This window comes from Pseudorasbora parva, chromosome 7, assembly GCF_024679245.1.
Source record: "Pseudorasbora parva isolate DD20220531a chromosome 7, ASM2467924v1, whole genome shotgun sequence".
Classification (NCBI taxonomy): Eukaryota; Metazoa; Chordata; class Actinopteri; order Cypriniformes; family Gobionidae; genus Pseudorasbora; species Pseudorasbora parva.
The window spans coordinates 35,680,297-35,695,391 of record NC_090178.1 but is presented as its reverse complement, the minus strand read 5'-3'; the positions used below and the strand labels follow the sequence as shown (position 1 = coordinate 35,695,391).

At 37.7% G+C, this 15,095-nt stretch overlaps 1 protein-coding gene across 1 annotated transcript; it reads right to left on the bottom strand.

Annotated features, from left to right (window-relative positions):
• Window positions 1-884: 884 nt before the first annotated feature.
• On the bottom strand, window positions 885-7,120 carry LOC137083849 (uncharacterized). The gene is made up of 5 exons (XM_067449798.1): window positions 6,922-7,120; window positions 5,811-6,790; window positions 5,585-5,657; window positions 2,566-2,731; window positions 885-1,369 (listed from the first exon to the last, which is right to left on the bottom strand). Exons 1-5 carry the CDS (start codon window positions 7,118-7,120, stop codon window positions 1,249-1,251), a joined length of 1,539 nt encoding a protein of 512 aa, XP_067305899.1. The 3' UTR covers window positions 885-1,248.
• Window positions 7,121-15,095: the final 7,975 nt, after the last annotated feature.

The window sequence follows — 15,095 nt, the reverse complement described above, 5'->3', positions numbered from 1 at the left end:
TTTCAGCTGTAAAAATTTATGCAGCTAGTAGCCAGTAATTAACTGTAAACTTACAATTAAATACAGTAATGCAATATGACAGACTAGTAGTAAAAAAAAGAAAGATCAAACAATACTTTCCACAGTTTATTTATTTTTACAATTGGTACAACAATATCAAACAAACATGTTGCATTAAAATGTTAGGCCTTCATGCCAAAGTCTAACTTAACTGGCACTATATAAATGTGCACAGGTGTCAGGTAATGGGTAAGGACCCAAGAAACAACAATGTTTATTAATTAACATAACCACAAGCCATGAAAGCTTGGAAAAATTATTTATAAATTCTGGCAAACCCAGAAGGATGAGGCAGATTAAAGGGTTAGTTCACCCAAAAATGAAAAATCTCATTGTCATTAATTACTTACCCTAATCTTCTTTGACACCCGTAAGACCTCCGTTCATCTTCAGACACAGGTGAAGATATTAGTGTTGAAATCCGATGGCTCAGAAAGGCCTTCTTTGACACCAATGTCATTTCCTCTCTCAAGACCCATAAAGGCACTAAAGACGTCATTACAAAGCCCATCTCACTACAGCGGCTCTACAATCATTGATGAAGAGACCAGAAGAGTTTTTATGCGCAAAAAACTAAATAACGACTTATATAGTGATGGGCCGATTTCAAAACAAAGTTTCGAACTGTTATTTCGTTTTTTTTGCGCAAAAAACTATTCTGGTCTCTTCATAAATGACTGTAGAGCCGCTGTAGTGAGATGGGCTTTGTAACGACGTCTTTAGTGACTTTATGGGTCTTGAGAGAGGAAATGACATTGGTGTCAAAGAAGGCCTTTCTGAGCCATCGGATTTCAACACTAATATCTTCACCTGTGTCTGAAGATGAACGGAGGTCTAACGGGTGTCCAACCACATGAGGCTAATTACTGACAGAATTTTTATTTTTCGGTGAACTAACCCTTTAAGTGTGACAGCGGGCTGGAGCCGGCAATGAGAAATCAGTCCAATAAACACAGCCAGAGGGAAAATCCAAAACCATAGCCAGGTAGAAGTCAAGGTCTCAACCAGAAGGGCAGTCCAACATATTCAGTGGCGATATGGCAGGTGAAAATGGAGAGAGCCAACAATGGAAAAAAAAGAAGAAAATAAAACCAATCGAAAACAGCAGGGCAGAACAGAAACAATTAGTAGCAACACGAGCCTCAACACACAGGTTTCATGCGAGTACATACACAACACAAAATCTGCTTATGTTGCCATCCATTCAAAATCAACAAGTTTTCGCAGCAGAGAACAAACTTGCTGATTGATGCCGCCCTGCTTCTTTTTGGATTTAGATCCTGTATCAGGGTTGATGCCCAGGAAGCACCTAAAACAAGAAAAAAAGTTTTCAAAGTCTGAGAAAACGTAGGGACCATTTTGAACAAAATTAATACAAATAGACACCCAGGGTTCTTGCAGGTTTCAGTAAGTTAAATTTAAGACCAACACAACGCATTACTAAAGGCATTATAAATGATATCAGAAAACTCTCAAACATTCTATTTTTATTGATTCAGTTATAGAAACATTAAATAAACTCAAAAACTGATATCAAAATACTTATGACAGATGACAGAACTTGGCATCCATATTCCCAACACAAAACTAGTACAGACAACCTAACGTGTAAGGAAAAGTGTAAGGAGTAAAAATGCATGAAGCAGTCGGGTAAAGAAAACTAAAAGGTTTTGTTTCTGAACGGAAGTAAAAGTTTTAAGACTTTGGTAAATTAAATTTAAGACCTAGGATGAAAATCTGGGCGTTTTTAAGACTTTTTAAGGCCTTAAATTTAACTTTCTGAATTTTAGACTTTTTAAGACCCCGCGGGAACCCTGGACACCAAAGACAATTCCGCTTTTGTACAGCGCTCCTCTTGTAAACAGGAACTTGATTACATGACACGTGACTAAGCGCACATCACAGAGCGAGGGCAGATGTGAGCATTTGCAGTTAAAAACTACACAAGTATTGCTTTGTTATTGTAAATGTTTCAATTCAGAAGACTTTTATTTGTTGCGTGGATTATTTTGATGCAGCCTAAATATATATTTTGGACCGTCAAAATATGGACTACAATCTCTTTTATTCACTTTACCTGGAGGCCTGAAATAAAATCCTAAAAATCTTAAATTCTGTTCTGATGAAGAAAAGAAACTCAGCAAACTGAGCCAGTACAGTGGAAAAGCGCAACAACAGACTGTATGATCCACACAGAGATCTCATCTCACCTAGAGTCAGTCTCACAGCTCTTACAGGTTGTTGGCCTTGTTTGTTTCATTGCTTCTATTGCTCTACCCTTTTTTGTAAGTCGCTTTGGATAAAAGCGTCTGCTAAATGATTAAATGTAAAATGTAAATGTCTCGGATTACATGGAGATAGAAACAACTAAGACAGACTACATCCATAAAAGATCTTGCCACAGTTAGTGTCTCTCAATTTTTTGATAAGGTGAGATCAGACCTCAGTGAAGACCATATCAAACAGGTCTTAATCCCAAATGAAACAATGAAATGAGATAAATACCTTTGAATAAATTCAAGGGTGCATGCAGACTCTTCTGGATATTGAAGATTAAAACAGTAGTAACTGGAAAACATCGAAGCAATACCAGTGATAACGTCTGTGTGTGGCCCCATGACAACTTGTCCTTCGATGGACAGCATCCATGCAGTAGGCTTAATCATATCACCTGAAATAAACAAAAGCACCAAACATTATGTAGAACCTGTAATACCTGTACTCACAAAACAAGAGGAACAAATGGTGAAGCCTTTTAATGTTGTACAAACATGCATTGTTATAAAAAATAAAGTTTTCACCTGAAAATGAATCTTTGCTGATAATTAACTTACCCTCAGCCCATCCAAGACTCCAGTCATCAAGAAGTCTTTTGAACCGAAACCATTGATCATTTTTAAAAACAAAACAACACTTAAATTCGTATTAACTGCAAATCTACACTTCTGTCCAGCGTGCGAGGTACTCGTTAGAGGTATTGCACAACATATTGTACAAGGAGACTTGGTAAAAATTATGCGTGACGTCATCACATAGGCATAGTCATCCAGGATAAACACATGAAGGTGTAATTTTGAAAAATAATAATATAAATCTACAGCAAAGAACATTCAACTTCTGTACAGTGCTCCTGTTTTAATTGTGACTTTAGCTACTTGATGTCAGGCGTGACTTTTGCCACCGCAAGTTGTGCAAAACCTTCTCATGAACGAGCACTGCACAGCTGGATGAAAATTAAGATTTGTAGTTAAAATTATACACGAATAGTTTTGTTTTTAAAAAATTATCAATCGTTTGAGTTCAGACTTTTATTTGTCGACTGGAGTCGTAAGGAATATTTTAATGCATTTTGGACCGTCAAAAATCTCTTTAAATGTTAAAGGTGGAGGCCTGAAATTAAAAAAAATTTGATGAAAAAAGAAACTCAGAAATTTTGGATGACCTGTGGAGGAGTAAATTAGAGCAAATTTAGATTTTTGGGTGAACTATTCCTTTAACAAGACGTACCTCACTGCCAATAGAATTCCTAGACAATATAATGCAGAGGTCTTCAACCCTGCTCCTGGGGACCCGCTGTGCTAAAGCAGGTTGGAAATAAACTTTGCACTACCTCAGGAGCAGGGTTGAAGACCTCTGTATTAAAGGAACAGTCCACCGTTTTTAGAAATAGAGCTTATTCAACCTCTTTCCTACATTTAGATATGTGGGCAAATGCATTTTTGTCTCAGTGCATGCATTGTTTTAGTTTGGCAGGGTCGCCGCTAGCTAGGGATGGCTCGATACCACAATTTTGGCTTCGGTACGGTACCACAATCTAATACCGAAGTACCGATATTAAATCGATACCACAAGTCTGATATTAGCGCGGGTATATTGCACGCGAATGAGAACAATTATGCAAGTTTTGAGTTTATAAAGTGTGAAATTACCACAAATGTTTATTAGTAAATTAATCAGCGAAGCTTATCACATCAAATCAGTCATTTGAAAACTTTCTTGTGAGAAATAATTTCAGCAAAAATCTCTCAAAATTAGCTAATTGCTTCTGGTTTCAAAAGACATCGCACTACACTAAAGCAATCTGCATAATCCGATTCAACATTTCACGCTCGTCTCGGGACGGATAACGGAAATCATTTGAACACGCAAGAGATTTTATAGCATTTCGTAATAACAGTTACAGGTGACATGAGCTTATAACAACGACACACACACACACGCCTGTCACTTAGTCACGCTCGCACATTACACATTAAGTTTCCTTAAACAGTCAAATACACAGAATTATGTACAAATGTCCGTCTTTAGTGAGTATTCACATAAACACAGTCGGCGGTGTCTAACGCGAATGTAAACAGTGCAATAGTATGCGTGCAAATATAATGAGATCTAAATGTCATTGGTTGAAACGAACGCTGGAGATTGTGATATTTGATCTTATGTTAGGCTGTGTGTGTGCGTTGATCAGTGTTAAAAAAAACAAAAATGTCTAAATGAGATGGTTTGAATGATCCACTGACCTGTCGATCTCCTAAGAAGTCCTAAAGTCAGGATAGTGACAGATGCTTCTTGGCTAGGTTTGATGGTTCTTCATCAGTTTTATAAGCAAAGTCATTACAAATGTCACTTCTACTCCTCTCTTTATTCATTCGTTTTGGGCATCTTGAGTGAGATTCAACTGCTTTATCCATTTTGTCCGTCTATGTTGTTGTCACATTAGCCGGTTGTTTCGGGTCAGTTGGGGTAGCGCGCTGCCATCTAGCGGTGAACTTCGGAAAAGCAGCATATACCGAAATGTGCCAAATCATGATATCGTACCGTTTTAAATAAAATATATACCGGTATTTTTCCAGTACCGGTATATCGCGCATCCCTACCGCTAGCTTAGCTTAGCATAATGAATGGAATCCTATGTTGTCAGCTAGCATGTCTCGAGTAAAAGTGATATAAAAAAAAAAACACCTAATTACTTGAGGCCTTCGTATTCACAAGTACAAATATTGATGCAGATTATAGGCGATTTCCAAGGCAGATATTGACTTGGGACTATATTATGGGGATGCACAGATAAAGTACTGCTACTTGGGCGCAGAGATATCACACAACACATTGCGATCGCTCAACAGCCGGAGGATGAGAGGTGTGATATCTCTGCGTCCAAGTAGCAGTGCTTCGTCTGTGGATCCCCATAATATAGTCCCAAATCAATATCTTCCTAGGAAATCGCCTAGTCTTAATCTGTATCGCTATTTGTACTCGTTGTGAATATGCAAGGCCACAAGATGTAATTAGGTGTTCTTTTTAGTTTTTTTATCACTTTTACTCGGGACATGCAAGCTGACAACATAGGATTCCATTCATTATGCTAAGCTAAGCTAGCGGCGACCCTGCCAAACTAAAACCGCACACGATTTGGCAAAGGCTGCAGTTATGATTAAAATTATATCCATGAAAATTAAAACAGAAAAAATGAAATTTGTGCAAAAATCTAACAGATTTTATAGGGCTTTAAGTTAGGCTTTACCTTGGACAATCAGGCGAGGTGTGTTCGGCAATCCTTTGGTCATCCTTTGGATGTCGGCAGCTGTGGCAGATGGCTGTAAAGTAAGTTTTTACAGAAAATGTTGTATAGATGCAATGGGGTGCAAAGTAAACTGCCTTTGACTTATATTCAACAAGAACTTTACTGAATGTACTTTAAAAGAAAACTTTGCCAATAGCTGAATAAGTGTTTGCAAAACGGAACTTACATCAGCTTCAAGCATGATGGCATCTTGTGGTTCTTTAAAGTATGTCCTTAGGAGCTGGAGAACACACATGGCCTTGTCTGAAGCTTCAACGTCATAACTAGCCAGGACTTCAGCAATCCCTGGATAACGGCTGAGTCCCTGGCAGAACTTAACAATTGTGCTGCCTTTACTGTGGATGGCCTCTCTAAGCTTGCTGATGATTGAGACATCTGTGAGCAGCTTAAAGTGTGCGTAAAGGCATCTTCGTGAACACAGGAAGGGCCATTCTTCTATGACTTTCTCAATGGGTGGCGCAGGTACCTGATTGAGGTACCTACGTTGCAGTATATAAGTCTTCTCCATTAATGGCTCAGCTCTTTCTGCCCCTTCAAAGCCATCCTGTGAAAACATGCTGTGCAGGCGCATTTTCATCTCACCCAATGTAGCCTCGGTCTCGCCACTGGGTAGATCGGTAGGAGCCCATCTCACGCATCCATACTGATCCACTGGGCCTCTTGCCGTTGCCCCTCCTCCACTGCAAGCCTTCCTCACCCTCCGTCGTCGTGCAAGAGTGTTGTTTCTATTTTTGTACTCAACCCTTGTTTTAATTTGTTGAAGAAGGGACTGGCAGCCATCTCCAATAATATCTCCTGTTTTGCCTATATCTGCAAAACATTTAGGAAACTCTCTAATGATGCCCCGAACTATACTGTGGCATGTTGCTCTAGTAGGGTTAGGATCTTGTTCTAAGATCTGTTCTACCACTGCTTGCACTATGTTTTTTCTGTCTACTGGGAGCGGCCTTGACTGATTTGACAAATATTTTTGAACAGATGAAGGCATCTGTTCCCAGTTTACTCTGAAGTCCACATGCCATGGCCTTCCAATATGTGGTACAAAGCTTTCAGTGCATGAGGAGTGTGAGGGTGGACTGCATGCGCTTCCCAAAGGGTTATGAGATGAAGAGGGAGAGGGGACAGCCTCTAAGTTTAACTGAATTACTGGAAGAAAAAGACAAGAATTACATCTTTCATAAAGTTGTCATAGATTAAATTCTAAAGCAATCATATAACTACATTTTAAACCCTCATTGTAGTCAGCTTGTTTGTCAATTGTGATCATGTAGATTTACCTTCATTTTTAAAGGCAGCCAACAATTTTCTGGTCTGTATTGGACGCAAGTATTTTTCAATGTCTTTTTCTTCGACCAGCTTAAGGTCTTCCTTGTTTTCGACTCCCAGCTCCTCCAGAACTTCCAACAGACATGCCACGGTTTCATCTGAGAGGCTTGGTAAAATTAAGATCACTAAATCCTTAATGCCTTGATCCATTTTCTGAAACAAAAAAGGTAAAGTTGTCTGTTTAGCTCAAATGAATCTGTGACATATTGCTAAATACACCTCTGGAAAAGCATGATGAAGAGCAATTAGTAGCAAGTCAAACTTCTCATAAGTTGGAAGAGGATAGTAGTCAAGCAAATGTTCTTGGTTAACACAAAGATAATCATCTTGAGCTACTCCTAATTCACAATAGACGCCAATGTCTCTCAACTTAGCAAAGGTATGTTTCTCTATAACAAAGTACACAGACTCATGTACAACAACCACCAGAATAATCCTTCCAGCATAAAGTTCACCATCATGATTTTCAAGCAAAACAAACATCCCCTTTCTGTACAATGTGCCTTTCACTGTGATTTCATTACATGCCACCGTAGACTGTGAATCAAAATTGTAACTGGCTACTGCCTCTCTAATCCTGTCACTGTAATCATCAACATAGAATTCTACACCCTTTTGTATCTGTACAACTGGAGGGAACATGCTGCCTGCACCTAGGTAAGCTTGCAGAAGTTGGTGTCTCTCTGCAAGAGTTTTGCAAAGATTTTTAAAATTGTGCAGTTTTCTGGCACACTTTTTAAAATAGCTGTGCTTGCTTTCGAATCTCAAAGTCCAGAGGCGAATTAGTGGCCCAAAGTGGCGTATAAGGTCAGGGTAATGACACATGTAATGATGCTTAGGTCGTAAGGGATTATCAAGGAAAAGCTTTTGCCTGGTGCAAATGTATTCTTCGATTAAAACTTTGAGATATGCAACCTGCCCTGTTGTTACCGCTGGTGCACAGACAAGCTCCACTATCTCTCTCAGTTGCAAAATCAGTTGCCATACCTCATTTCTACATGGATCTTTAATCCTGTCACCAATCAAGAGAGGTAGCAACCTAAGAAAACACCAATTCTCAACAGCATTTCCACTTAGCCGCTCACTTCCAGGGGAGAGGTCTCCTGGTTTGTCATATGCATCACTTCCTTTGTATTTGAACTGATTTTTGCACCGATTCAATTGCAAGTATGTAAAATGCTTCTCCTCAACTAAACGACCAACAAACAAAGCAAGGTCATAAGAAACAGCACCCTCAAATAGATCGTGCCCTAGACATGGTGGAAGCCCAGGCTGGCAAACATGGAAATGTGCAAGCTCGTTAAAAGGAGAGTCCCCTTTGATACCAAATACAGATCCAACAGCAGCACAGTCTAGATCTTGCACATGACTTTTATATGACTGCACAGTTCTTGCAGTACCACACAGGTTTGGCTCATTCACAAATGTGGTTCTGTTTATCTCACAATATCGGCAGAAATAATCTGCACGACTGAAGTTTTCCAAAAAACCCCCTATGCAATGGGATCCCAAATTATCTCCTGAAATGGCAACAAGAGTCCCTTTCACAATTTTACCATTGGGCATTGAAATACCCGTTTCCTCTAGAAATTTAAGATCCTTAATCAATGGCTCAAAAACTTTGTCTATACCAAAGTATTTGAAGTCAAGTTCCCTACAAAGAAGCACAAGTTGCATGTGATCTGTAGTGGATCTATTGTGTGGCAAAATATCAGTCAGAGTACAGTAGACTGCTAAAACCTTGTGTTTTTTCTTCCCTGAACCAAGAGGGTTTACAACCTCAAAGGCATCCTGATATAAAATGAGGCCAAGAGAATCAGAAGCTGTGTTCATTAAAACATTACTCTTAAATCCCTCACCATCCTTAACATCACGTAAAACGTTTTTAGGAGTTGGTGGTTGAGAACGTGTGTAAGCATGTTGTTCTTGCATAGATGTGCTTTTGAACAGTGCAGCCAATGTTTCCTTTATAGGTATATACTGGGCAAAACGCTCTTTGCCATTTTCATCATTGCCTAAAAACAATGGCACAGGTTCAACATAGTCAAAATGACTTTTAAAAACAGACTTTCTTTTATGGTCTGTATTCAACAGCTCCCTGTTATAAAGCCTCAGCAGATCACCCCTATTCATTTCCTCAATGATGTTGCTAACAATAGCTTCTGAAATGTCGAGTGCCTTCAGTTTCTCACTCAGGATCTTAAGTGCATGTGACAGACCAATTTCATGGGCATTCTGAAAGTCCTCAATTATTTGTGTTATTGTACTTGCTGGTAACAACAATTTTGCCTGCAATTTCAAGTACAGAAGTGTAATATTTTGCAGGAACAATGTTTCATTGACAGCAAATGGCTCTTCACATTCAAATATTTCTTCATCAGGTGTCTCTAAACAAGATTGATTAGAAATGCATAACTCCTCAGTTGGAGCCGATACAGTTGCCAAAGAATCAAGATCTTCAACATGTTTGTGTTTCCTTGAAATATGAGCTGCTAAACTAGACTCGACTGTAAAGCTAGAACTACACTCTCTGAATGGGCATTTAATTTCGAGTCCTTCTCTTATGTGTGATTTTAAATGCTTAATGAGGGAAGTTAAGCTGTTACACACAATTTCACAAGCTTGAGCCACACACTTGAAAGGAGTGTCAAATTGCTTGCTAAGAGATGGGCCCGATCCTCTATGATCTCTATACATATGTGCTTTCAGAACGCTATCTTTATGGTACATGCGAGTACATTGAGAAATGCCACACTGATATCTGTAATTTGGAGTATTACTGTGGAGCTTTGTGTGCTGGATAAACTGGACAACAGTTTCAGACACATGCTCACACTGACTGAATTTACAGTGAAACATAGCAAACTGAGAGGGTGAGGAAAAAAAGAATAAATAGAAAGATACCAAAGAAAAAGGGTATAGTAAAACTTTACATTAAGTAGCCCATATTTGAAGTGGCGTTACAGAAAATGGTAAAAAATATCTCAGAAATTATGTTCACAGAATTAATCAAAATGGATATTGAACAACTGAGTTTTATCACATATTATATGGGGATAAGGTTGTTGTTTTTAAAACACAATAAAAGTAAAAAAATGGAATAATAGTTAATTTGATCTATGAGGTGCAAGTTACAGTCAAGCAAATTATAGTAGTCTTTGAATTGAAGTTCACAGGAATTACTCAAAATGGATGCAGAACTGAGGTTTTGTTCTTCCAGATAAGAAAGTCGGCGGGGAGAGTATTTGTTATATAGATTTTTTACACGCAAATAACAAATGTACGACAGAAATAACAAATTTTACCTCTGAAGCAACTTAAGTAAAGTTAGTCAACAAGGTAAACAATATCTCGGCAAATTTTCTCGTGTGCTGCGTAGTCAGTTCACAGGAATCATGCAAAATGGATGACGGTGCATGCTGACGAGCTACACTCAAGACATCCCGCTCATTCCGCGATATAGTGATGAGAATTACGATAAATCAAAGATTTTGTAACTTATTTCGTTCACCAATTTTTTTTCAAATATTTATTCACCTCTCTCTTAGTACTTTATAAATGTATATTTCATGAAAAAAGCAAACTGAAAGGGTGAGGAAAACAGAATAAAAAAAGAAAGATACCAAAGAAAAAGGAGGCTATAGTAAATGTAATAAGTTAGCATTTGAAGTGACATTACAGAAAATGGTGAATATCTCAGAAATGATCTTATCGTGCGTCGTCTTTGAATCGAAATTCACAGGAATTAATGGATGACCCTGCTTTTTTCCAGATAACGTTAGCTATACGATCGACGGGGAGAATAAACACATTTTTAAAACTCAAATAATAAAAGTACACAGACGGAATAGTCCATTTTATCTATGAAGTGCAAGTTACAGTCAATATCTCATAAATTATCTTTTCCTGGCGTGCGCCATAGTCTTTGAATTGAAGTTCACCGGAATCAAAATGATGAACAACTGAGTTTTTTTCTTCTTCCAAATACGAAAGTCGGCGGGGAGAATATTTTTTTAATATATTTTTAAACACAAATAACAGAAATACTAAATTTTACCTCTGAAGCAAAGTTAGTCAACAAGGTTAACAATATCTCAGCAATTGTTCTCGTGTGCTGCGTAGTCAGTTCACAGGAATAATAATGCAAAATGGATGACGGTGCATGCTGACAAGCTACACTCAAGACATCCCGCTCATTCCGCGATAGCCCTGAACTACTGATGAGAATTACGATTCATCAAAGATTTTGTATTTCGTTCACCAAAAAATGTTTTTAATATTTATTCACCTCTCTCAAGACTTTATAAATTTATATTTCATGAAAAAAGCAAACTGAAAGAGTGAGGAAAACAGAATTAAATAAATAAAAAGATACCAAAGAAAAAGGAGGCTATATTTGAAGTGACAGTACAGAAAATGGTGAATAATATCTCAGAAATTATCTTATCGTGCGTCGTCTTTGAATCGAAATTCACAGGAATTAATGGATGACCCTGCTTTTTTCCAGATAACGTTAGCTATACGATCGACGGGGAGAATAAACACATTTTAAAAATTCAAATAATAAAAGTAAAAAGACGTAATAATAGTCTTTTACCTATGAAGTGCACGTTACGTTACAGTCGATCTCTCGGAAATTATCTTTTAGTGGCGTTTGAGAAGTTCACAGGAATTAATGGTGAACAACTGAGTGTTGTTTTCTTCCACGGCAGGGAGAATATTTTTTAATACATTTTTTAAATGCATATAACAAATCTACGACAGAAATACTCAATTTTACCTCTGACGCAAACAATATCTCAGTTTTCTCGTGCAATTGTTCTCGTGTGCTGCGTAGTCAGTTCACAGGAATAATGCAAAATGGATGACGGTGCCTGATCGAGGTATACTCAGACATCCCGCTCATTCCGCGATAGCCCTGAGTGATGAGAATTACGATTCATCAAAGATTTTGTATTTCGTTCACCAAAAAATGTTTTCAATATTTATTCACCTCTCTCCTAAGACTTTATAAATTATTTCATGAAACAAAGCATACTGAAAGGGTGAGGAAAACAGAATAAAATAAATAGAAAGATACCAAAGAAAAAGGAGGCTATAGTAAATGTAAAAGTAGCCTATATTTGAAGTGACATTACAGATAGTAACGTTATCCCAGAAACGATCTTATCGTGGCGTGCGTCGTCTTTAAATCGAAATTCACAGGAAGCAAAATGGATAACCCTATTTTTTTTCTAGATAAGGTAACGTTAACGTTAGCTATACGAAGAAGATCGACGGGGAGAATAAACACATTTTTAAAACTCAAATGATAAAAGTACAAAGACAAGTCTTTTACCTATGAAGTGCAAATTACGTTGCAGTCGATCTCTCGGAAATTATCTTTTCGTGGCACGTGTAAGTTAACGTTTGAATTGAAGTTCACAATTAATCAAATGGATGATGAACGAGTTTTTTTTCTTCAACAGCGGGGAGAATATTTTTTAATACATTTTTTAAAATGCATGTACGACAGAAATACTCAATTTTACCTCTGAAGCAAACAATATCTCAGCAATTTTCCTCGTGCAATTTTCCACGTGTGATGTGATGAGTCAGTTCACAGGAATGCAAAATGGATGACGGTGCATGCTGATCGAGCTACACTCATCAGACATCCCGCTCATTCCGCCCTGAACTAGTGATGAGAATTACCATCCATCATTTTGATTTTGATTTTGTTCACCAAAAAAAAACTTCAAGATTTATTCCCCTCTTTCTAAAGACTTCATAAATTTCGATTTCGTTCACTTAAAAGAATTGCACAAAAAGATTCATTCAAAAAACTATTTGCAAGCTGTAGGACAACACTTGGTCACAAAACATAATTCATACCAATGGCTGAAAAAGCACCTTTCTTTAAAATATAGTTTAAACCTTTTCAGCTGCTTTCAGCTTGTCAGGGATTTTCAAACACTATGAAACACTTGCTAGCTATAGCCATGCAGCTTTCTAACACCACATAGCCTAACGTTGCATTGATATTCCATAACTGCTTAGAAAGCCATATTTTGTTTTAACTAGGCACATTATATTTACCTCGTAGCCTACCTTAATTCCATCCGATATCGTCAGTGCCGAGAATACTTCCTGCGTCGTCAGCGCTTGCGAACTGAGAGCTGTTGTGAGAAGAGATGGATCAAAGAGAGCATATTAGACTTAAAGTATCGACTTTTCGCTGTTGTAACGTTATAAAATAATTTTAAATAGGCTCAACGATTACAATACTTTTTTTTTTTTGAAAAGAGAGAGCAGTTACTTACATGTAAAGTAGCCAGTTACATAAAATAGCCTGAAGATGGCGCCTTCCTTCTCAGCTGAAAACCCTATTTTTACAGTAATTTGCGGTCATATCACTGCAGATAGTTAATAGTCAGTGAGCGAATCCACATTACAGTGATATTACAGTAAAACAATCAAAACAGTATTTTACTGTAAAAAAACACAGTTAAATATTGTGAAAGTCTGGAATTTTACACTGTAAAAAAATGTTTTTGCGATTTTGTTATTTCAACAATTTTTTTCAGTAGAGATAACTAGATTGTCCAGACAACAAGGCATTTTAAGTTCTCTTGTCCTCAACTAGACTGAAAGTTAAGTGAACAAGTATAATTGTTGTTTTAACTTAAAAACATAAGTTGAACTGTTCTGGATTTTACTCCAATTATACTTTAGTCTATTTATTTAACTACAGTGAACTAAACTTAATCTACTATGTGCAGCTGATTTATATACAACACTCTAATTATGTAGATATGAGCACATTTATTTAACTTACTGTTATTCAATACGTACCATTCCACACCATATAAACCAAGTATTAATTCAAGGAGTCAATGAGTAAAGAGTTTTGTATTAACACGGCTAGTGAAAACAGCGCCATCTGGCGGAGAGGATAATTATGTACATCCAGGAAATGCACGTGCTGTATGCAAGAAGTCCTCGCTGCAGCCTGTAGCACGATGACGTACTGGATCAGATCCAACGCGTACTGGACGTGCATGCGCGGTGGTTTCATTCACAATTCGATGACGTCATATACGCATGCGCAGAAGAGTTTTGGGAACATCATTGAATGCACAGGAGAGTTTGCTGGCTAGATAAATACTCAAACCGCTCGCGCATAAATAATGATTAATAACATGCTCACGCCATCAGGACACGCGGTTTGCATTTTTCCTTGAATGTGTAGGCTACTGGTATTTTAAAGTTCTTTACAGATCGTGTTGCATTGAGGATTAAAATTACAGAGACAGTTACTTGACTCATTTTTCCTTCCACTCAACAGCAAGTATGATCAGAATATATAAAAAATTAACTGTTTTGCATGCATGCACAGCAAAACTAGGATAATTTAAGCATCACATTTATGAAAAGATGATTTATTAATCAATAATTACTTAATACTATTTATCAGTTCTACAAATACACAGTTTAGAACATCATCTATATACAATAATGATCATACATTATGACTAGCGCATACGCATTATAAATTAACTCAGAGATCTGTATGAATGACATTGCCATAACGATCCACCATCCAGTACGTATTGGATCAGCAGGGGTTCAGAAAAAAAATCGACAGCTGGCAGCAGGAAGTACCTGCCGATGGCAGCCGGAAGACACTTATTGGCAGCCGGAAGTCAGTCGTTGGCAGCCAGGCAACCTGCCAAAGTAGGCGGCACCTGCCACTTCTCGATCTCCAATCACTAGCCCCCAAAGAGTGACACCAACCAATCAGATGATGACCGGTGACTGCAGCGATGATGTCGGCAGAGCTCGAATGAGTAAATTGATAGGCATCATAAATAAATAACACCTGGCATTCGCGAAAAATCGTTAGGTTAGTTAACTTTAAAATCAGAGAACGACATACCTGAGTTAATTGTTTAAAGAGCTGCGTCTTGTATTTTACATTTAATTAGCATCACCGGCCGCAGTATTGTCTTTCAAACATTAACTTGTCAAAACAGAAGAGTCAACACTGGAGACTGTGGAATATGTATGTTTATGGTAAGAAATGTAAGTAAAAGAGCAGGCTTTTCTAACACAACATTAATGATAGACATGTTTAATCATTTGT

Bases quoted from the DNA above. Each gene is read 5' to 3' on its own strand.
- LOC137083849 (XM_067449798.1), bottom strand. From the start codon at position 7,120: ATGGATCAAGGCATTAAGGATTTAGTGATCTTAATTTTACCAAGCCTC. The intron at 6,791-6,921 runs GTAAATCTACAT...TTTTTCTTCCAG, and splicing joins GGCTGCCTTTAAAAATGAAG to TAATTCAGTTAAACTTAGAG. The intron at 2,732-5,584 runs GTAAAGCCTAAC...TGTTTATTTCAG, and splicing joins ACCTCGCCTGATTGTCCAAG to GTGATATGATTAAGCCTACT.